General features: G+C 38.1%; 1 protein-coding gene across 3 annotated transcripts in view; it reads right to left on the bottom strand.

The window, feature by feature from the left end:
- Positions 1 to 24360, bottom strand: part of TENM1 (teneurin transmembrane protein 1) — a 552490-nt gene that overhangs the window by 158670 nt on the left and 369460 nt on the right. For all 3 annotated transcript variants that reach the window (XM_024737354.1, XM_024737356.1, XM_024737355.1), the window contains exons 12-15: positions 21806 to 21991; positions 20213 to 20236; positions 18258 to 18404; positions 6903 to 7119 (exon numbers count right to left, since the gene is read on the bottom strand). In XM_024737354.1, coding sequence (XP_024593122.1) covers positions 6903 to 7119; positions 18258 to 18404; positions 20213 to 20236; positions 21806 to 21991 — 574 coding nt within the window. The remainder of the gene's footprint in view (positions 1 to 6902; positions 7120 to 18257; positions 18405 to 20212; positions 20237 to 21805; positions 21992 to 24360) is intronic.

The raw sequence follows: 24360 nt of genomic DNA, 5'->3' as shown, positions 1-24360 counted from the left end.
TGGATGATTGCTTTTTCCCCTTGAATTCATCTGTTTAACACAAACATTTCAAATTGTACTAAAATTATTTATAGGCCCAGATGTCAAAGGATGAAACTTCCTGCAAATAGTTAAGCTGCTCAAAGTCCAAATAAGCTTTGTATTTTTTCTTGCAAGTCATCCAGGAGCCTCCTCAAGCTCACCTGAGTCAATTAGTCCCATCCCTGAGTTTCTGCTGAAAACTTCCAGGTCAGTCTCACTTCTGTAATTGTTTAATGACTTGGTCTCATTTGCTAGAATACCTTGTCTTACATCCATTACGGTTACCTGACTGCTTCATCAAAGCAGTCGAATTTGGGACCCTGAGTTGATGAACCCCAAGCTCCCTGATGTTCCATTATCCACAGAATTTATTGCAATTTGTAATTCATTTAACTCTTTATGTATCTACTTGATGCTTTGACTGCTTCTACCACTAGAATGTAAAGGGAGTTCTGTGAATAAGGGGACTCTGTTTCTTTTGTTTACCTCCATCTGCACAGTTCCTGGCACAGAGTGGGTGACTCAAGAAATATCTGTTGAATAAATGAGTGAATACATATCCTCATCACTTTATAAAAATGAGTTGATAGGAGGATATTAGATTACATTAGAGACAGCAGAGGACTTTGGTATCTCTTGTAGAGAAATTTAGAGTTCTCAGTTACTCTGGAAATACTAATATTTCAATAAAATGTACATTTTAAAAAACAGGAATCTGTATCGGTCAAGTATGGTTATTCTTAAGTCTTCATCAAATCCGAGATCAACAGCAATGATCATCTTCCTGCAACCTTCGCCTTAACCTCATTCTTGATTTAATAACTCATTTTGCCATTCACAGGATTTCAAATGGTATACGTTCCCAGATCAATTAAGCGCAGAAAGGCATAATTTATTAAACAAGTTATGATAGTAATCATGGCTGTTGCCAGGTATCATGAATAATCAGGTGCATGAATCAAGATTTCGTTACTGAATGGGGTATAGTAAAGGAAGGGAAGGACTTGGGTAGGTAAAGGGTTTGCCAAGAATACCATGCTCAAGGCATTTGCGGTACCTCAATTAGTTTTGGGATGCTTGTCTTTGGTTTTCTCACGAGCTGGAACAGCAAAGTGAGCCAGTTCACAGCAGTATTCCTATGACTTCCTGATATTGCTCCTTATTTTCTAATTTTTCCTTGGTTTCAAATTTTGATTATCTAGCCCACTGAAGGCAGAGAGGATTATTGATGCCTACACAAAGTTATAAATGATGTCAATTATGGACAGGCTCTGGCAGTGGTGGAATGTCTCATAAGTTAAAAAAAAAGAGTAATTACTTTGCTACTGTTATATAATCACTTCATCTTTTATGAATTTGTTCCTGTGCTATTTGGAGAACAGTAATCTTACCTTTAGGCTGCTTCTACATTTGGGAATTGACTTATTTGAGGTCCTAATATCTGTGTGTTCTAGGCAACCAAAAAGAGTTTTTCATTAGCAAATATGAGAAGAGCACTTCAATATCACTACAACTAAGCCACTCACTCATTCACTCATTTTCTTACCAATTTTCTGCCAGATGCTGTGTTCGGATCTGGGGATACAGTGGTATGGCAGATTAAGGATGGCCACGAATTCTTTGATACTTCTCTCTGCTAGAGGTAGGATTTATGACCCTCCCTTTGAATCTGGACAAGCTCTGTGACTACTTTGATAAACAGTATATAACACAAGGGACACTGGGACAATTTCTGGACCCAGGCCTTAAGAGACTGGTATCTTATTGTTTCCTGTCTCTTGGAACGTTACCTCTTGGAGCCCTGAGCCATCATATAAGAGCTCTGACAAATTTGAGACTGGCTGCCATGCCCATAGGAAACCCAAGTAGAGAGGCTGTAGGTAGAAAGAGGGATTCCTGGCTGCTGTCCAGCTGTTCCAGCCCCCAGCTATTTGAGTTATACCAGCTGAGAGCCCAAATATCATGGAGAAAAGAGAAGTCATCCTGGCCATACCCTGTCAGAATTTCTGTCTTTTTTCCCTACCCGGGAAAAGAAAAGAAAAGAAAAGAAAAGAAAAGAAAAGAAAAGAAAAGGGAAGGGAAGGGGAGGGGAGGGAAGAAAAGAATTTCTTTTTTCTAACCCACAGAATCATGAAATGTAATCATAATAAATTGTTTTAATCCGTTATGTTCTGGAGTAGTTTGCTACACAGTGATAGATAATCAAAACAGGGAGAGAACAAATCAGACTTGATCCTTGTCCTCAAAGAACTTAGATTTTAGCAATGAGGACAGTTCAGAACTTAAATATTGCACATCCCAGTGTGGAGCAAGAAACTGAAATACAGCAACTTCACAGAAAGTTAGCACTAGAAGAAACCTATCACCCTGCTCAACCTCTTCATTTTGTAGCGTGTTAACAGTGCTGTCACGTGCTTAGTGCTGGATTAAGTTTGGTCCCAACTCTAGAACTTTTCAACTAAGGCTAGGGATCCCACCAGGAGCAGGCACAAGAGGCAGCCACACCCACACCCAGCAGCATTGCTGCAAAGTTTTAGATATTTAAATTGTTCTTAAAACTTACTCTAAGTGACAAACAATCGTCAAATGCCTCTCAACATACACATCTTTCTCATAGAAAGTGGACATTTTGCTTCTACTATGGTGGGACCTGGGGGTTTATTACTCTAAGATGTGAGGCAGAATGTACATCAACTTATTCATGAGGTGTCCACAGGTCCCCCAGTGAACTAAGGGGGGAGATATCCTTCCATTAATGTGGTTTTTAGTTTATGTTCGGTCACTTTTTAAACCAACACAGCAAAGGTTCAAAAATTAAGTAAAGAGTTAAGATTGGATTTTTAAAGACTCTCAGGGAAACAGATCAGAAAGAAAAAAAACGAACACTTGTGGCCTTTCCATGAAAAGCTATAGAAGCTGTGTAGTCCAGAGGTTACGAACTCAAAGGCCAGCAGGGCCAGGCAGGACCTTGAAAGCGAGGGAAGTGAGTCAGGTGCAAGGGAAACAGTGAATGGTGAGCTAGAGAGGCATGTCATAGTCATTCCAGAGGGGTAACTGGCCCTCAGCTCTGGATGGCCTCTACCAGAGATGTCAAGCTTTGTCAATTTTCTAGAGAAGGAACACATTCCAATTTTTATGTTAGATCTCTTAGTTTCTAAATGTTGGGCCAAACAAAATACATCTGTGGGCTGATATTAAGCAATGCCTGATGTAGACACTTGACATGGATTGATGTGGGGATCAGCCTCTCGTGGCTACAAAACAGACAAATGAGTTTGGCCAGACCTTGCTGTCAGCAGTTGCAGTAACCCCGGTAGGATTTTGTTTTTTAAATGCACTTCTCCATTAGTGATGATGAGTGAAATGTCCGGCTTTGCAAATTACTGCTGTCGTTTAGTTTAATGTACTCTTGTTTTTACATATTATAAAAACCTTTTACATTATTAATAGTGATTAAATGCTTAGACACTGAAGATCAATAATGCTTCTGTTCACCTATTTACATTATTAAAAAGTAATAAGTCATACAGGGCACGTAGAATATGTGGTTTACTTTGTAGTCATGTTTGGAGTTGACTGAAAACAAGAAACTCAGGCTACAGGGTAAAATGTATTTAAGGAAAAAATGGTAACTGACTTGGGCTTGCTGGAGACTCTACCATGGGCAAGTGGCATGTTCCCAGTGACATTACACCATCAGGGACACAGGAGGTCTAATGTTCCATGTGCTCTCACATGCCAGTGCAGCAAACTCAGAACAAGGAAGGCTAGTCTCACTTGGATGCACAAGGATGCACAGTTATTTAACCTTTATCTGTCCTTGCAACAGTTAGTCACCTATATGCCACCATCTTTAGCTCAAAGGCCTCTGATGGTGGCAACACTCAGCAGCAAGTCCTCCATGCGGGTCACATTTTGCCAGTAGGCAAATGAGCCCCTTGGCAATGCCTTCTTCATCCACCTACTCAGCTATCACTCAATTATGTGGCAAAAGCCAAAGAGGAGAATGGTTCCCCTGATTATAGTGCCTAAGTGTTCTAGATCTGTCTGAGGAGAGCAACCCCACAGTCACAGACGGATAAGGGTCGTAAGTCTTCAGCAAAGCTTTCTAAGTAGCCAAAGTGGCTCAGCATAGTGGTTTAGAGGTCAGGCTCTCAGTATGAATCTGCTTGGTTCCAAATCCTGGCTCTGACACGCACTGGCTGTGACCTTGGGCAAGTGACTCACTTGAAATCTCAGTTCTTGTTTTCTCACCTGAAAAGTGGGGATCATAATGGTGCCTACCATATCGGGTTTTTGTAAGGATTAAATGAGATAACACATGTAAAAGCGTAGTAAGAGACCTGACACATAAGAAGTGGTTAATAACAATTTAAACGTAGCAAAAGGCCTGTTCTACCAGTTGTTCAAAAGTGTTCTTCTACCAAGAAGCTCATTACCATTGACTCGGAGTTTGTAAATAATGTCACTGAAATGTGTTAAAATGAGCTGGATTTTACAATATCGCTCGGTTTCTAAGTTTCTTGTGTTAACCCAGATGTCATTCATCCAGTAAAAATGAGATCTGAGTCACTAGGCTCATTTAAGGACAAGTTGAAATGGGGCAGCAGTGGTATAACAGAAAGATTATAAGAGTTGCTACAAAGAAACTTGCTGGCTGTGTGATGTTGGGCAAGTTATTTAATCTCTCTGAAGCTCAATTCCCTCACATATAAAATGCACCAAGACAATACCTACTTCACAGGGATACTGTGAGGAGAAGATGAAATAATGTATGTTTGAGAACTGCACAAACTAAAAAGTACTATGGAGATGTAAGAGCTTGTACCTATTATTACTTATACTCTACATGATCAGAATTGGATTGATTTTATCCAGAGATAACCCGAATAACACTGTATGCATTGATTTTTTTAAAGGAAATATAGTTACATTGCTTGTCCTCAACCGTTTCCCTTGGAAAAGGCCTGCACCTTTTCTGACAGATTAGACACGTGTGTCAGAGCGGAGACCACTGGAAGAAGGAGTCGTTCTGAATTCAAATGTGACTTACAGGCCAAATGATAACTTGGAGCCTTTTACAAAAGAATGAGGAAAACTCAATCAAACCAGGAGGAGGAGAAGGGCATTAAGTACCACAAGTAATAGGCTTGTTCACTCTGTGAGTGGCTGGCAACGCTGCTGAAGCATGAAGCTGAACCGCAGGGGCTGGAGTTTCCCTTCCCTTTTCTAAGTTTATTGCTCAAACGCCCTCCTCTGGATCACAATGACTTGGTTCCTGTCTCTCTCAGGTCCCGACTTTCTCCCTTTACTTGAGTTCAGTGAGTCATTTAATACATACCTCCGTGTCATGGCGGTGGTTATTTCATTTACCTATTTTTTTTTCTTTTGGACTGACTTTTCCTTAAGCATGAATAATGCTTTTTGTTTCCTTTGTTCGTCTGGTGTGCAATAAGTAAGGCTTCACTATCTCAAGAATTACTTTGACTACAGCCATTTGAAATTACCCCAGAGTTGTTAATGAGCTGGGGGAAATACTTCAAAATGGGGATGACTGAGTCTCTTGGGAGAAGGCAAACTTTGACTAGATCCCCTGGCAGAAAAGGCCTTCCTTGTGATGCATTGACAGTTGGTTTGGGGTTCTGTCAAAGATTTAAAAGGTTAGAACGGCACATAATAAACATAATGAGAAAGTTTTAAGTTTCACTAACAGTTCTAGTGTACAATCTGTGAGAAGGATGCTGAGTGTTTTAAATTTCCACGCACATCACTTTTTTTCCCTTTCCTAGTGTGTATAGGTCAAGATTGAGTTGTGATTTTCTTAGATTATCACTCATGTCAATATAAACTCTTGACCGAGTTTTTCCTGGGGCCTGATAACACCCACCAGGATGCAACTGAGTGGGTGGGATGTAGACAGGAGCTCCTGGACAAATACTTTCCAAGTTTTTTTTTTTTTAATTTCTGTTTGTAATAGTCTAGAAGCTAGTGAAATATGAGAAACAGTCAGAGTGAAGGGAAGAGTTTATATTCCATGCTTGGGGGAGTATTTTTCTCTTTCTTCCTTTGGTCCTTGTTGTGTCTGAAGTGAACCTGCAGCTGCCACAGCCATCTTGCTACCAACCTAAGAATGAAGCTTATGCTGAAGATGGTAGAATAGAGAAATGGAAAGGACCTGGGGCCTAGATGATGTTACTGAACCCTTAGGTCAGCCAACCCCCAAGCCCAACTGCTGGACTTTCTATTCTGAGAGATAAACATCCTTATAGTTTAATAACAATATTTAAACATGTTGAATTGTGGCATGAACAAGGCACGAACATTTTTAAGAGATCAGAAATGTTGACTTCAGTGACTTACTTATATCTAGTGCTAATGACTAAAATGTATCATTGCTGAAGATGAAGCTGAGAAGAACAAGCAAATTCATGTTATTACACTTCAAATAAGTAAGTTAGTGTTTTAAAATTTCTTCATCTTATGGGTTGGACTTCGGCCTCAGGTCTTTAGTGACAATTCACGCATTTGAGCTTGCCTAGAAGACAGATTTTCACAAGTCTTGCATTTCACATTGGGACATCAGACTCACCCAACTCTTTCATATGGAAACATTTTACACCATGGAATAAAACTTAAAATTTGGCTTTTGAAATTCAAGAATTTTTTAAGGGATCAATCCAAAAGCTGAACAATAAATTTGTAAATTATACTTCTGTTTTTGTCATTAAAAGCCCCATTTATACTTTACTACGAATAATACACATCATGTGTTTTGTGTGTGTGTGTGTGTGTGTGTGTGTGTGTGTGCGTGTATCTTCCTTTCACGGTTAAGGAAAAACATGACGACTGTTCATTAAGGAATAGAATAAATACACATATACCTGCTGTCAAATGAGATCTCTGGAGGAATGACATGAGTACTGTCCTTGCCAATGAGGAATTTGATTCGATCATAGAAGAGTCTTGAAGTGTGCTGAGAGAAGAGCGGTTGGCTTTGCTGAATGAGGTCAAGAGGATCTGGTGAGCCTTGGCAGAGAGGACTTACATAACAGTTGCTTTGTTGACAACAATCGGGGTCCACACAGTCAGTCAACCCATCTGAAAAGAAATTTTTGAAATTTAGTGTCAAGAGAAACAACATAGTTAATAACATGCACGAATGGAGAAATATCTAGAATACAGCCAAAGGTAATGGTCCACATTTTGAGTTTAGAATCTATTAAATTCACATGTCTCTCATGAATTATCACCCACTCTGAATTTACATGGCACATCAGTGAAATTCAAACTATTTTGTTCATAAATCTTTCCTGAATCCTCCAGCAGTACTACATTGTTTAGCATTTGAAGAGAGTATTCTGTTAGTTATCACTCTTTTGAAGTTTCTTTCTTCCTCCGCAAGACCATTCCTCTGGGATTGCAACTATTTCTTATAATTTTTTTGAATTTCTCACATCATGTACATTTATGAACACATAATTAACAAATGCTTGCCAACCTGAATTTGTATTTTTAAAAGATTCTCCCAATATACTTGTCTATTCCTAATTCCCACAATAGAAGCTGGTATTCTGATGGTGACAAAGTGTCTAAAGCAGGGCAGTGATTTTCAAATGTGTAGTCAATTAGCTGGGGAGTTTATTTAATTTGTATATTCTTGAGTCCCGCCTATTGAAGCAGAATTTCTTCAGAGCCCAGGATTATGCCATATTTAATCTGAGTGATTCCGAAGCATACTAAATTTTCAGAACCACTTTTTTAGGACTCTGTAGAAGTGACTAGAGCTTACTTGTTCCTAACTGCAGTTATTTGAAGCAATTACTAAGAAATTTCCAGTATATAGTGATGAATGGCTCTCTTTCATTTCCTAGGCCTTCACCATTTACTCCAGACTCCTGAATCCATGGTTGTTCCAACAAATAAATCACATAAAAGCTTCATTCTTTGGTAGAGGAATGATGTGGGACACAGGGGTTACAGGAGGAGGGGAGACTGTTGAGAACCTGATATAGTTGTCCCTCGGTATCTAAGGGTGATTGGTCCCAGGATGCCCGCGGATACCCAAATCCGAAGATGCTCAAGTCCCTTATATAAAATGGCACAGTATTTGCACATAACCTACGCATATCCTCCCGTATACTTTAAATCATCTCTAGATTACTTATAGTACCTAATACAACGTAAATACCACGTACATAGTTGTAAATACAATGTAAATGCTATGTAAATAGTTATGAGGCACGCGCCAAATTAAAGTTTTGCTTTTAGGAACTTTCTAGAATTCTTTTTTTTCCAAATATTTTTCATCTGTGGTTGGCTGGATCCAAGGATGCAGAACCTGAGGATACGAAGGTCTGACTGTAGGTGCACAACACTGTGTTAGGTGCTTGGGGAAGGAAAGAGGTAAAAAAGAACCCTTTCCCTGTTTTTAGGAGCTCAGAACTTAGGAGGAGTAGGTGCATAAAACAGCTGACTCTTACACTAGTTAAACCTGCAATAAGTGTTATAAGAATTACGTGCAAAGAGAAGGGGTTGGAGTGATTATATGAGCATATGGACACTTCATTCCACTCACGAACCCTCGTCCCCTACATCGGCAGGCGGACTCTCAACCACTGCGCCACCAGGGAAGCCCTAATTCAGATGTTTAACAAGGGTAAATATAAAGATGCTCATATTCTTGGCTTGCAGTGGAATAGGGAGGTTCAGATGGATCACCCGCTCCTTAAGGCTGATGATGAAAGTTACTGGCACCGGTTTCACGCGGCTCTTTTGCTCGCTCTCTCTCCTTTACATAGCTGCCCCTGTTGAGCTGGAGGGGGAAGTACCACAGCTGGGGGCAATGAAAGTCAGGAACACCAAGAGAGCAGGCGTTTGGAACAGTAGCCCTAGGGCACCCTGGAAATATTCTTCCCCACATGAGGTCCTTTCAAATTCCCTGTACCATAGACACTACTTTGATTTAAAATGCAGTTTGCTGCTTTCTGGCCTCTACCTTGTTTGTTCAGTGTAGTTCTGCCCCTGATTTTTACTTCTCTGTATATATATTTCTTTTTCACTGATGAATAACTTTTGTGTGCATTAGTTTCCCTAAGAAGTTCCCTTCTGCTCCCCTTTCTCCCCTCATTCAGCAAATTACATTAACAGATTTTCTATAGATTTTAGATGCCACTATCACCTCTCTCTCCAATACATTGTTCTCAGCCTCCTATTAGCACATTATCTCTTTACTCTGCCAATTAAACATCTGGATGTGCTGGAAAGCTGGCAAAAATATCAATCTGATTTAAACAGTTTTCTGATGTCTGGAATTGATGCATAATATACTAAACAATGAAAAACTGCTTTTCAGATGGCCAGTCACCTTTATCTTTCAATCGGCAGCAAGTGCAGTAGTAATAATCAGATTGGGCATTCACAGGTTTCGACCTGTCAACCACACAATTCTAACTTATTTTTGAAAAGAAATAGATTTTAAATAAATAGTAATGCCCCAACGATCTTCAAAACCGGATTCCAAAACTGAACACAGAGCCAATTCAAAATTGGGACTCACATTCTCATCTAGTTATGTGCTATAAATTCCAAGTTAATGTTTCATATTCACTAATTGCCTATTATACAGGGCTGACCCTGTAAGACCTCTGTTTTCTGAGAACAGCAAGACTTCTGTTGAATCTAGAAAGGCTGCAGGCAAGCAGACCAATAATGGTATGCAACCCCGAATTATAATTCATAGGTAAGCCCAGTACATGGGCAAAGATCTACTTACCAATTATCACACTGGATAACACTCCATACAGTATGTCTAGACTGTTACAAAGAAGTGCAAATGATATCACACTGCTTGTGTGGGTTTCCTTTTTTCTTTTTTCTTTTTCTTTTTTTTTTGGCTGTTAATGGTTCTTTTATCACCCTGAATTGGAAGCTGTGGCACCCTTGACAGCCAGGCTCAAGGTGTCAGATATGGACATATCAAATGTTAGCTTATTTTACTTTTAGGGCCTGTTCCCTTTAAAGGAATAAAAATAAAAGCTAGCAAAATAAAACGGAGGTTAAATTGTCTTGAAGGACTAAACAGGGCATTCACTGGTCCTAGCTTTGCCAGCCAGTTAGGGACTATGCCAGCTGGCTCAGTTGGGGTTGATGAAGGTCAAGGACACTGGTTTCTTCTGTACATGATCAAGTCACTCACTATTAAACTTTTACCTACTAGATGTATGCCCTTGGTTGAAAGCAGGATTGGACAAGGGAATATGAACAATATAGGGAAAACCCACGTTTTCCTAATCCTTAAAATGAATTTATAAATATATATCCTCTTAGGGACAGCACCCATATTATCACCTTGATAAAAACGGACAGCTAGTTCCATGGCAGGCTATCCAAAAGGATTTGGCACCACGTATAGATTAGTTAATATTTGTCAGGTATGGCACTAGGTACATCCTCATGTAGTATTTTAACTAAATCCTTGTGACAACCCTGTTAGGTAGACATTCTCATCTCCATTTTACAAATAAAGGGAAGGGAAGCTGAACGTGGTTGGAAGAAATATGGGAGTCATATTAACACCCAGCGCTCTGACTACAAATCACACGTCCAACATCACCATCCAAGAGGTATGACTAGTACTACTGACCTAGGCTGTAAGACCTCCAAGTGACTGATCAATGTAGGATTCAGAACACATGAAGTGGTTAAGGTGAAAGAATCAGACGACTTTGATTCTAATCTTGACTTTGCCACTTACAATGTACACGATCCTGGACAAATCAGTGCAACTCCTGGATTCTCAGTTTCCTCATCTACTAGATGGGATGAGTAGAACTGTTGTAAGGATCACATGCTCTCATAACCATATCAGCATCGTGCTTAGAGTTTAGTAGCTAGCACTCTCGGTAAATGTTAGCTCTTGCCATTAACCAAATTATAGACTGTACAGGCTACAAGGAGTCTAGGGATAGAGTCCTGGGGTAGATGCCAATGGTCTGCAGTGGCAGCTGAAAATGTTCAGACTCGCTTTTATTTAAGTTGCCTTATCACTGGCCAGAGGGCAGTTAACTTTTCTGTAGCATATTCAGGTCGTTAGAATGTGTTCATTTTGTGAACTCTGCTTGGTTAGGTTGTCAGATAGGTAGGAATCTATGTGGCTCTAAACAGACACTAATGCTACAGTAAATCTTTATTCATTGAATTTCACAAATTCAGAATTTGTTATCATTTGGACAGGGGCTGGACTGAAGCTTAACCTTTTCAGCATCGATAGAATAGAGCGTCTACCAAGCAAATTAATAGTGAAAAAGAAATTGAAGGGCTGATCATTCCAGTGATTCAGTTGAACAAAATCTTCTCGGGCATTTTAGAAACCTACAAACAATGGACTCATTACAAATCACTCATAAATTTTTACTAAAGCAGGCCCTCTACTAGGCACTCCTGGTAGCTTAGTTGTTGTCATTATATGCATTGAAGGTAATAGGACTGTATTTCCTTTGGAAACAGTCTCTAATTCATCTTTTTTCATTTATTCAGGCTGACTTTCACCCTAGTATTTTGCTGTATTGGTAAAAAGAAAGTGGGAGAAGTTCAAGTGCACTTAGTACTGGAACTGCCCAAATCATTGTTATTGCTATAACCTATACATTTACTTTTTCTGCATCAGGAAAGTAAATTGTTTATATGCCACTAATGTTCACGTCCTCCCCACCTGCCATCAATGGCTTCCCAAATTGCTCAGAATAAAAGCCTGTGTCTGGGAAGACATATGGGAACATATGTATATATATAGCTGATTCACTTTGTTATAAAGCAGAAACTAACACACCATTGTAAAGCAATTATACCCCAATAAAGATGTTTTAAAAAAAAAAAAAAAAAAGCCTGTGTCCTGACCAAGACCTACTTCCTCACAGTCTGGTTCTTTACCGTCTCTCTCTCTTACCTCTCTGACCTTACCTCCCATTACCGTATCCCACAACCCCCTTCCCCACTGTTCCTACGCCTGGAATCTTCTTTTCTCCAATGTCAGTATGGCTCACCCCTCACCTCCTTTGCGTCTTTACTCAATTGCCACCTTCTCAGTAAGGCTTCCTCTGGCCACGTTATTTAAAATGCCACCTCTGTCGCACACTCCCTATCCTTTTTTAACCTGCTTAAAAAACAATTTCTCCATAACACTTACCACCTTCTATCAGACTATTTAAAAAATTTTTTAGTTTATTGTCTGCCTCTCAAAACTAGAATATAAGATCCATGGAACATGGATTTAGTCTTTTTTATTCATTGCTATTTCCTCAATGACTAGAATAGTGCCTGACCCCAAGTAAGCTTTCAATAAATATTTATTGAATGAATAAATGGATGTCCTAAAAGTCCTATTTTTAGGACATTTATAAATGCACCTAGAGATTAATAAATGTTCAATGAATGCATCAAAATATGTTAAGTTACAAATGGATTCTTCATTGATACCACATCTTTACCACACACTTTATATTACTGTATTTCAAACACTCTCATTCATTTTCACCACTACAAAGTAGGAAGATGTCAAGTACTACTAGTCTTAGTCGATAAATAATGTGACAGATCCATTATAGAGGGGTTAACTGAGTTATAGAGTTTAGATGTTCCAACTTCCACTCGTATCTGGAATCACTTGGCAGTTTAGGCTCTCATAACTAAGTGATGATCTTCTAATAAATGGGTTCCTTGGAAATGAGGGGGGTATGGTCAGAAGAGAATAATTAGGAATATGCTTTCTGTTGCCAGGTCTTTTTTCCCAGCCAAATCTTAAAAGTAAATGCAGAGAGGGGCCCTTAAACAGAGCATTCATTGCTCCTTCTATTTCATTTTCCTATTTATTAAACCCTGCAGCATGCTGGTGACATTCAAAACATGAGGCTTATTGATCCATGAGCTTATATGTGTTCATAATTCACCCATGGTGCTGATTTCTAGATCTAGAAACACTGCATCATAAAACAGCCTTGCAAATAGCTATTGTTCTTAATGAATGGTGACTTGTTATGAAGAATGATTCCTGGAAGATCATTCTCTTTTAGGCAATTAACTTATTGATTTTACCAATGAATATGAATATAGACCACCGGAAGAGTTTATATAAGAGAAGCTTGGACAAACATGTGACAAACACTTAAAAGATCAGGGGGAAAAAGAGTGTTTTGATTAAACACTCTTATTGTACATCTTTTTAACCTCCGTGACAATCATTCCACAGTATCAGAAGTCACCTTCCTTCCTCTATGACTTGAGGGACTAAACTGTAATCTTTGATAGCTGAAGATCTTTTAAAATTTACAATGTTCTGTATAATCAGGCCAGTGCCTACCTTTATATTCTCATCTCCCACCAATCTCTCCCTGACTCATTGTTTTCCAGCCGCAATGATTTACCTTTCACTTTCTAGAAGAGTCTAGTATATTTCCACCTCAGGGCATTTGTACATGCTGTTTCCCTGGCCTGGAACATTCTTCCCCTGACTCATGTGAGGCCTCCCTTGCCATATAGACCTGGTTAGGTCCTGCTATACATGTTTATAGCACTCTTAAAAACTTTACAGCACTCTAAACAATTGTAAATATATAGTTATTTGTGTGGTTTCTTGTTTAATACCTAAACCATAAGCTCCATGAAGGCAGAAACTTGTTTGGCATTTTCTCCTCAGTGTCAAGCACAATACTCGGCACAAAGTAGTAATGAATGAATGGAAAATTGGGTGCCCAATCTGAAATGTTTGGCTGAAAGGTAAATAACTCTTTGAGTCAAACATTTGGATCAGCGCTATCCAATAGAACTTTCCCCACTGATAGGAATGCTCTAGATGTGCACCAACACAGTAGTCACTAGCCTCACGTGACTGTTGAGCACTTGAGATGTGGCTAGTGCAACGGAGAAATGGAATTTTTGATTTTATTTAAATTGTATTTAAAGAGTCATATGTGGCTAGTGGCTACCATATCAGACAATGCAGATTTTGGTATCTCCAAATAGATGTCGGATGGTCTATAAACTTAGCCAAAGAATACAAAGAAGTTGGAAACTTTTATGAAGTCCAATTTATCATTTTTTTCCTATTGTGGTTTCTTTCCTAGCTTTTATGTTTAAGAAGTCCTTTCCAATCTTGAGATCTACCACCTATGCTTTCTTCTAATTGTGTTTGAGTTTTCTTTTGCCTTCAACTCATTAATCAGCTGCAGTGTTTTTATTTATTTTATTCTTTTGGAATAAGATATGAATTGAAAATCTAAGTTTTTTTTTCCTTAATAGTGGTCGCAGCACCACCTATTTCATAATGTTTCTTTTCCCCACTAATTTTTGATGCTGGTTTTATAATATCCTAAATATTTGTACTGGGGTGTGTTCCTGAAGCTTTTATTCGGTTGTACTGATCTGTCTATGCGTACATCAGTACCATTTTGTTTTAATTATCATAGTTTTAAAATATTATTTTAACATCTGATAGTTCTAGCTTGCTCTCACTATTCTTCGTTTTAGCTATTCTGATTCAGTTAATATAATGTCTAAACTTTTTTTCTCATGTCAATTCATATGTGCATGTAATGTATGGTGATTATATTTTTCAAACCCTAAATCAGGACACATGATGAACACATGAAAAATGTGGTCACCATAAGGTTAAGTCTCCTCTTCCAAGCACAGGGTTGTGTCCATGGTATGTGCTTGTTGACTAAAGGGATACATGAGGTCAAGACATTTGATAGATTTGTGATTTCTATAGTAATTAGTTCTTAAATATACAATGTAAAAGACAGTTTTCAATTTTTTTGCATGTTAAGAAAAAAATCCAAGGGTTATTTGTTCTTAGTTCTGTTTTTATTATTCAAGGAGCTCTTAGGTAGCTCCTAGACCTGTGTCACCCACATATTCAATGAGCCCAACTAGTTACTAAGAGTCACAATGCATTGAATCAGAGTGTAACTAAAGTCAAAGCTTCAGGAAGTAGCAGTAATACTAATGAGTATTCAAAGCTGATTAGAATGCAAAAAAAAAAATTCTGCCATTCTTTAAGTATCAGCAATGATATGTAGTAATCAGGAAGCAGCTACTTGAAGCAACTGCTTGAAAGTGATTTTTTTTTTTTTGACTGGGAAGATTTCTTAAGAATTAACGTTTTAAAAATTAGGACCACTTTTTTTTCCCCCAAAAGGTTCAATTGGCACTTTCTGATTTAATTAAAACTCACACACATACATGCACAAACAAGTATGCAAATATTAATCATTAGGCATATACAATCATTCTGGATGGCTGCAAATGAATCCAGCCATTCTGGATAGCTGGAAAGCTGAGACCACCAAATGCAGGGCATTTAATATATTCTTAGGGATGTTACTTAAACAGTATAAAAATGGATTTATTGTCCAAAATCTTAGTCATGAGGCTTTCAGAGGTTATTTAATCCATCTTTCCATCTCAAAGTAGAACTAAATATTTATTTGTCATCAGTATCATCTTAATCCTACCAAATGAAAAAAATGGTAATTGAATATCTCAAGGAGCCTCCCCCTGCTACTCCCTAAAGAGACAATCATAAAAATGCACTAAACTCACATCAGCATCTTTGGTTTTTGATTCCCACGTAGATACACAATTTTAAAGGAATGTTCATAGGTCAATACACATTCAGCAACATCTTCTATACCTTTTGTATCTATATATACCACAGATATTGAAAATTGAGAATCCATTATTTCATTAATATTTAATTGATCCATTCCTTAAACATTTTTGGCTCCCTTGAGGTGACCTTGACGCCACAGAAAATGCTTGATAATTATTCAATTATTTTTATCAAGCTGTACTTTATTAAGCAGGAAACTTATTTTAGCTCAACCCTGAGTCGGAAATCATACTTGGGACTTCCCTGGTGGTACAGTGGTTAAAATTCTGCCTGCCAATGCAGGGGACACAGGTTCGAGCCCTGGTGCAGGAAGATCCCACATGCCACGGAGCAACCAAGCCCGTGCGCCACAACTACTGAGCCTGTGCTCTAGAGCCCGTGAGCCACAACTACTGAAGCCTGCGTGCCTAGAGCCCATGCTCTGCAACAAAGAGCAGCCCCTGCTCACCGCAACTAGAGAAAGCCCGCGTGCAGCAACAAAGACCCAACACAGCCAAAAACAAATAAATAGAGAAGGAAAGAAAGAAAGAAATTATACTTGCATAGGTTGTTAATGTATTTTCTGAGCATAACATTTTAATCAATATATCAATTGAGAAATCTCCATTACTGCCTCCGATCTTTTTTGGAATGAAGCAGACCACCTAGGTTTACACCCTGGCTCTATCCTTTACTTTCTATATGATCTTGAGCAATTTATTTAACTTCTCAGTGCCTCCGTTTCCTAATTTGTAAAGTAGTGTTAATAGTAGTTTCTACCTCATGAGGATTAAGTGAAATTATTCACATAAAGGACTCAGCACAGTGCCTTGTACATAGTAAACCCTGAATACAAGTGAGCTAATATTATTAGTAATTATATTGGGCATCAAACTATGGACTCTGGGTCATACTTAACATGTAACAAGGAAACAATATAGACAGGATATAATTTAGTGCTTGATTGTACGGTGCATATGATAAACACCATGGTAGGCTGGGGTGGTGGATGTCAGAGGTATCATGGGAAATATGGCTTGAGTTGGGACTTAAATGATGAACTGAGAATGATGGGTGTAGAAGATGAGTCTTGAAAAAAACAAAAAAAGAAAATGAGTCTTGGTGGACCACAGAAGTCAAGTAATGGTTGATTAGTGTACCATTTAATTGAAAATCTCACTCTGGCCTCCCCAGCAAAAATTTCAAATTAGATAGGAAGTAAACAGTCTCTTCAGAAAATGGTCTGTTATCCTAAATTTAGTGTGTGTGTGTGTTTGTGTGTGTGTTTGTGTGCACGTGTGCGTTGATTGGTGTAGTTTATCATCCTTTAAGTAGTGCACATGAATTATCTTGTTTAATTCTTATAACAACCCTATTAGACAGTTATTATTATTATCAGCCCCATTTTGAAGATAAGGAAATTGAAGCACAGAGATAGCAAGAAACTTTTCCCAAACCCTACAGCCAGAAGTACATAGCAGAGCTAATATTTGACCCCAGAAATTCTAACTTCAAAGCCCTGTGCTCTTAATCAGAAAGTTGCTTCTACTTAAAATTCATAAGGTCTTATAACTTTTAAAGGTAAACTGTTAGCCAGAACAATAAAAGAGGACACTTTTACACCTAATTTGGTGCTTAAACGATGATTGCTACCTTATTGTTTTAAGCCCCATTTGGATTCAAATGACAAGGTATATAATTGTCTAAGCACAAATAGAAACCTTGAGGAGTCAAATTTAACAACCTACTTCATTTTAAGTCAATATACAGAAACTAGAAATAAATTTTTTTGTCAATTTCATGTTTTATTGAGTAGAAAGTAAGAGGAAAGTGAGGATTTCTTGTTTTAGGCTCATTCAGAGGTGATTTGGCTGTTTTGAGGCCTGACTGTACAATGTATTAGATGCCTTTGTTTGCTTGATTAAAACAGAAGTGGCTACCCGGAGGCCTTGGAGCCACATATGGCTTTCTAAAACATGTGCAGCTCTTGAATTAAATGTAAAATACTCTACTGTGAATTGTCGTGATGCTATGTCCTTTGAAAGATGTAAAGTGGTACTAAAAGGTAAAGACACAAGAGGGAGCTCTAAATAACTAAGAACAAAGAAAACTACCTCGCGATGTGTATAGTGCAAGCTACACTAGCATCTGACAGTTTAGACAGTGGTACGCTGATTTAATTTAGTAGAATAAATGCCACAGATATGGGAGGCAGCATGGTTGTAACAATTAAGAAAACAGAAACTGAAGTCATATAGCCCTGAATTGGAACCTTGGTTCTGTTACTTTCTAGCTGTGTGATCCTGGAAAAGTCACTTACCATCCCCACTCCAAGTATTAGTTTTCCCATTTGTAAACAAGGAAAATAGTACCTATACCTGATAACGTTATTGTGAGAATTAAATGAGATATAATACGTGGAAAGAGTTTGGAGTATTGCCTGGTTACTGTAAATATTCAATAAATTGAGATTTACAAAATAGTATGACTTTATAAGGATTCCTAATTTTCACTCTTGGCCAGATTGGTCATCACTGTGCTAGAGGCTGGGCTATTCCTTTCTTTTATGAACATTTAATAAATGACTCACCTCCATCATTGTCCAAGTTATCTCCACAAAGCATTTCCATGACAACATTGCAGCCTGTCCCACTCCAACCCACCTGACACACACAGTGCCAACCATTTTGATCCAGGGTACATCGCCCATTTCCAAAGCAGAGCCCTGGGCAGCCATCTGAAAAGACAGCAGAGAGTAACAAATTCAGAGACATCAGAATGGGTTTGGCCAACAATGATGTATCTGCCTAGAGGGAAAAATCGAATCGTCTGGGCTCCATTCAGATGAGGTGTTGAATAAATGGAAGAGGAGCTCGCTTGCTTATACCACGTTCCCAGGGAACTTGTTATCCCTTACTCTGCTGTGCTTTTCCTTAGAGAGCCAATTAAACGTTATTAATGCTAACCCCAATTCCCAACCTCTGATTCAGACAGGATAAAAACTATGATGGGGACAAGACATGTTTTTTGTTTCTTTTCGAAAAAGGTATCTCCTCATCTCAATCAAAACTGGATGGATGATATTGTATCTAGTTATGACCAAAAAGTTGGGAAAAGACAGCAGTTTCTATGAAGAGATACTTCTCCTAACTACTGCTACTCTGTGCTGATTTTTCCCTTGTGATATGTTGCTTCAGGACTTAGGTATGTTGGTATACAGTTCAGACCATTAATTGCCCACATGGTGCCTTAGAAATGTGCTGCAGTTGCTTTACACCTATTCAGCTCTTCTCTTCAGGATTATTATTGATCTGAAAGCTAAGGATTGATTTTTTTACTTATCTGGTATCTCTCTCAGAAACTAGCATAATAGTATACCTGTAGTAAGTGCTCAACAAATGTTTATGGAATTAATGCACACCAAATTTAGACTTTCAGAATTCTAGAGAATAATTGGATAAATATAGTCAAGAGGAAATTATAATGCTTAAATGACTTCTATCCGTTGATAACCCTAACCACAAACACTAACGACGGTCTCTATTTAGACTTTTAATTTCTCAGGGATGACCTACTCTTTCTACCAGTGGTTCAGAGATAGGCTATTCCAAAGGGCAACTCTGCATGTCCCAAGTGCTCAGCGGGCAGATGAACAGAGAGAGCAATAATGGCACATAGCTTCTGGAAATTTCCCCAGTAGCAACACAGGACCAGATCTGGATTTTACAGGAGACAGTCCAATCAATATTCTTTCCATTTTCTGTCTTTGAAAGAAAATTCCAGAAGTATAAAAAGCAAAAGAATTTTTTAAAAAATCTGTAGAAGTAATCCAGTGTTTCTTGCAAATGGTTTTCCTAGCAACTCTCAACAGACCAGAGGAAGAAAAGATTTTAAAATAAAATGACAGATGGCTGTTAGAAAATATGAAAAGATTATATATATATTCCTCACGCACATGTATAAGATTAAGAAAGAAATTTATCTAGTTCCATTCTCATGCACACACAATGGATAAAGAGAAATTAGGGATAATTTGAGTACGACATTTTCAACCTTCTGAGGCTGAGGTAATGAAAGGCACCAGGAAATCTGAGAGAAAAACCCTTGCAGTCTCTATCGAATGCAGATCGCTGGTGGGGATGGACGAGGATACTCTACACGGACTTAAAGCTATATTTTTATGTTAGAGAAAAAGTTCAGCTGTCTACCTAAACCTAGTTTATTTAATAATTACCCCTGTGTCATATAAACAGACACACACACACACACACACCCCTGACATCAAGACAAAGAAAAATAATTCTTAAAACTGCTTATCAGTCTATTAAACTCTACGGCAAAAAATGAATCTTTGATATTGGGAAAGCAAATTACTTTTAAGTCTATTACAGCATGAACCTGACAATATTGCACTTAAGTAAGACTGCCAACATTAAAAACAACAACAACAAACAACACCCAAACCCCACCAACACTTCCTTTCCCACATGCATATTTTCGGTTTAAAATATTTTTCTGTTACAAAACTAGAGAGAACGGGCTTACCTCGGACAGCATCTAAGTAGTGAGCTAAAAAGGGGGGAAAAGAGTGACTGAATGAATTTCTGAGAGACCAAAGCTATACAACAAGTACTAATGGTTTACCATCTGTTGCCTGGGAGAACAGCAAACTGTGAATTCTGAAATGCCTGCAGCTCAAAAGTTAGTACACTGGCCTGTGTGGTTTGTGAATAATATTTTCTGTGGGAAAGATATTAATGGCTTTTCTGCAAGAAACTCTATTAGGCTTCCTAAAAAAGTGTCATATTTCATTAAAAGTATAAGAACTGCATTTTTACATTTCAGTAATAACTCATGAAGGAGTGCTAGCTTGAACTTCTTATTAGTAATATCTTTAGAAGGGAGTTCTGGAGTAACCACCTTTGGTAATCATGACAATATTTAAATCCTCCTATGTGAAGGCAATAAACTTACTCTAGTGCAGGAATGTAATTACTTAAGCTGCATCTGAATCTCACCCCTCACCACCTTTTTAATGAATCTTAAGTATTTTCCACAGTCACAGAGCAAGACTGACTGTAGTTGAGTAGTAATGCAGTTTATTAAAATTATGTTATATATATTATATATACTATACATTACTTTGGCAGGTTCCAACCATTATAACAAAAATCACCTAAAAATGAAAGCTGTAGTACAGTCTAGAGGGGAAAAAAAGCCCATAAACAATGAATTGTGTATCCAGAGGCCCACGCTTGCTTTTGCACTGTATGAATTTTCTGTGTGCTCATAGAATGACACTGGAACATTCTGTTACCCACTTTCCTTAGCTGAACAATGGTAATCATACTTGTCCCTCTGTATACGCAGGGAACCTTGGTGGCAGATACATGTGTGTGTCAAGGGCTTTGATATTTTTCTCAGAAAAAAGTATTTTATAAATGAAACTTTCATTATTATTAGTGTTTTTTATGGTGTGAAGACCACGTGATAGATTAATTATTACATAGACTTTCTCACACCCACAGGTGTTCTCCCAGGAAGCAGCCTGAAAATTAGTGAAATTGGTGACAAGGGACGACAGAGGGTAGATGCCTCGGTACGAACTCTCTATACTACCCAATAAACAATTCAACACAGATGTTCTATTGATAGCAGGTCAGGAGTGTCTTCCTTATACACATTAAAGACAGCCCTTAATGATATTGAATGGCCCCTGATAAAGTAGTCCCATTTAATGAAACTGCCTCTAAGTGCTTTCAACCAAAACAACCTATACTTTTCAAAAGGAAAAATGGCCAGTGAATGTTAACTTTACAACAAAAGCACTTTTCTTATTAACTAATGACACTATATTCTAATGTATCATCTTTCATTTGAGTAACGCAAAGCACTTGAAAGCAGAAAATATAAAGAATAATGAAGTAACGAGAAAGGAAAAGACACAGAAATAAGTAAGATATTATCAACAAAACAGGAAACCTCCCAGTTAAGGAAACTTTCAAACTTATGGCCAGCCCTCCTACTTCTTCCCTCTTCCCATCTCAAATTCTACAAACAGCTTGGTGATTGACTTGCTAGACTGCTTTACTTCTTCAATTCATCCAATTTACTTGTTCAAAGTATGGTGGTACTTACCGATTGTGCAGTGGTCGCCCTCCCATCCAGGGCTACACTCACATTTTCCATCTTTGCATTGGCCATGCTCAGCACAATGAGAATGACAGGAGCGTTCTTCACATGTTGGTCCTACCCAACCTTCTTCGCATTGGCAAATTCCCCTTGAGCAGACTCCATGGCTACCACACTCCATGGTACAGAGCTCTGTGGGGAATTCAAAGAAGATGTATTTACATATTTTATTACAACCAGAGCCTACTCTTTCAAAAACACATTAGAATTATCAAAATCTCAGTCTATACCTGTATTTAAAATATATAATCAAAATGGCACAAAGCCCTCTAGCATTTGAGTGAATGTACAAGGAACTCTGTTAAAAAAAGGTAGCTATATCTCTATGTATAAAATAAACTCTAAATCATATTGCTTTTGAGCAGTCCACAAAATGATAACAGCACTCAAGGCTTAGAAATGAAGTCAGTGCCAAACAAATGTCAGGTGGTTTTCACTAAACATTCATTAAGATTACAGGTAATGTTGTAGGGATTTTGTGATGCTACAAGAAATCACTGGGGAAAACACACAGTGCCCTAATTTCATTCGGGTTTTACAATCAGAAAGATGATAACTTTCTAATAAAATTCATAATATACAAGAGGTAAAGCTGCCAGTGACAGTAATCAACTGCTTTCTCTGATCATACTAACAATATTTGCATTTATTTTAAGGATTTAAAATGATTCTTGGTTGATTAAAATACACAGTCTTCTTATCTCAAAATGCCATTCAATATTTAGCCAATATAATCAAGGTGTATTATTAGCGCTGCCCAGTTTCTCTCTTCTGTATCCCTGACTTTTTTTTTTAAGAAACACTGAATATTAATAAAATCATGACAGTAGAAAACCAAAATAAAAGTTTGGCTAGCTTGTTTCTTCATAAAATTCCCTTGCTGGAGGAGCAGAAGGGAGATAAAAGCCTATCGAAAGAATGCAATAGGTTTTGGGTACAACTGGCCACATATCCTTGAATGAAAAAGAGGGTGTGCTGGAAGCCAAGTTGTCTATCTTTCATAGTCTTAAATTCTGAAACTGGTTTTATATATTGATAGATATTGACATATGATGATATAAGTATTACCCTATATTACATGTAACAAAGCTCTTCATATGTAACAAAGGTTTCTACACTATAGGTAGCAGAGTTATTTTTCAGTAGGTGAGAATAGTCTTCTGATAAAGCCATGATTATGAATTTTATTACTATCTGGATCAATATATTCACTAATTCATTCACAAGTATTCTTTGAGGGTCAAGATTTCATAGAAAGAGTAAACGGTTTGGAATAAGAATTCCTCTGCATAAAAGCTGCGTATCCTTAGGCAAATTACTAACATGCTTTCTTAATCTCTGCTTGTGTAACTACACAATGAAAGTAATAATATTTACACCTGACAGGGTCATTGGGCAGTTTGCGATATATTTTGGAGGTAGAACCAATATGAATTCCTTAAGAGAGGATATAGGAAATGAAGGAAAGGGAAAAATAAAAGTTTTGGCTTAAACAAATGGGTGAATAATGCTGCCACTAACAAAATGGAAAAGGATAAAGGAAGAATAAGATGGAAGATCAAACAGATTAACACTGAGATAACGTATAGATAGCCAAATGAAGATGTCAATTAAGCACTAAGATATATGAATTTGACAGGCCAGGGTTAGAGGTATGAAATTGGCAACCATTAGCATATAGGTGGTATTTAGCATCTAAGTTTGAGACCAGATGATATCCCCTAAGGAATGAGCCCTGAGGTGTTCTGTGATTTAAAGATAAGGTAGAAAAAGAGGAACCATCAAAGGAGACTGGGAAGGAGAGGGCAGTGAGTGATAGGAGGAAATCTTATAGATTGTGGTACAGCTAAAGCCAAAAGAGGACACTTTTTCAAGAAGAAGGGGGTAGTCATGATAGGGACAGAGTAAAGGGCCAAAGTAGGTGATTAAACAGTTAATCCCACTAGGGGATTATAAGTAAAGAAAAAAGTATAGGAGACCCCTGTAAGTTAATGATCACTCAAGAAAGCAGGTTTGCTTAACCACAAAACCAAGCAGGCTTGCTTAGCAACAAAACCAGGTAACAGAAACATGAGACATGCCCCCAAATAATAAAACAATGGTGGCACGAGACCCACATCCTTCCCAGTGAGCTCAGTAAGTTAATGATTACTAGGACACGCTCCTCTGCACGCACTAAAAACAAAAATATAAGGAAAAGGTGACCTTATACTAAAACCTGAAATGATTTAACATATTTTAGTATACGTTATTGCCATTTTGCTCATTTCCATTGCACCATGACAGTCCCAGCTTGACCATGTAGGGACAAGAAAACCCCCCACCCGACGTGGAGGAGGAACTGATGACGATGGAATTTTGATGTCTATTCAAGAATGAGGAAGAAGGTGGTTTCCTCCCCCTCCCCACTTTTCCTTTGATCATAAAACTGTAGCCCACTAAGTTCTTGGGGTGCGGCAGCCTCTCGTCCACCTGCTTGTAAGCCTCACAAGTGTCCTATT

The sequence above is a fragment of the Neophocaena asiaeorientalis genome, unplaced genomic scaffold (assembly GCF_003031525.2).
Source record: "Neophocaena asiaeorientalis asiaeorientalis breed wild unplaced genomic scaffold, Neophocaena_asiaeorientalis_V1.1 scaffold541, whole genome shotgun sequence".
Taxonomy (NCBI): Eukaryota; Metazoa; Chordata; class Mammalia; order Artiodactyla; family Phocoenidae; genus Neophocaena; species Neophocaena asiaeorientalis.
Note: the sequence above shows the minus strand (reverse complement) of the source record. Positions and strands in the feature narration are given on the sequence as shown.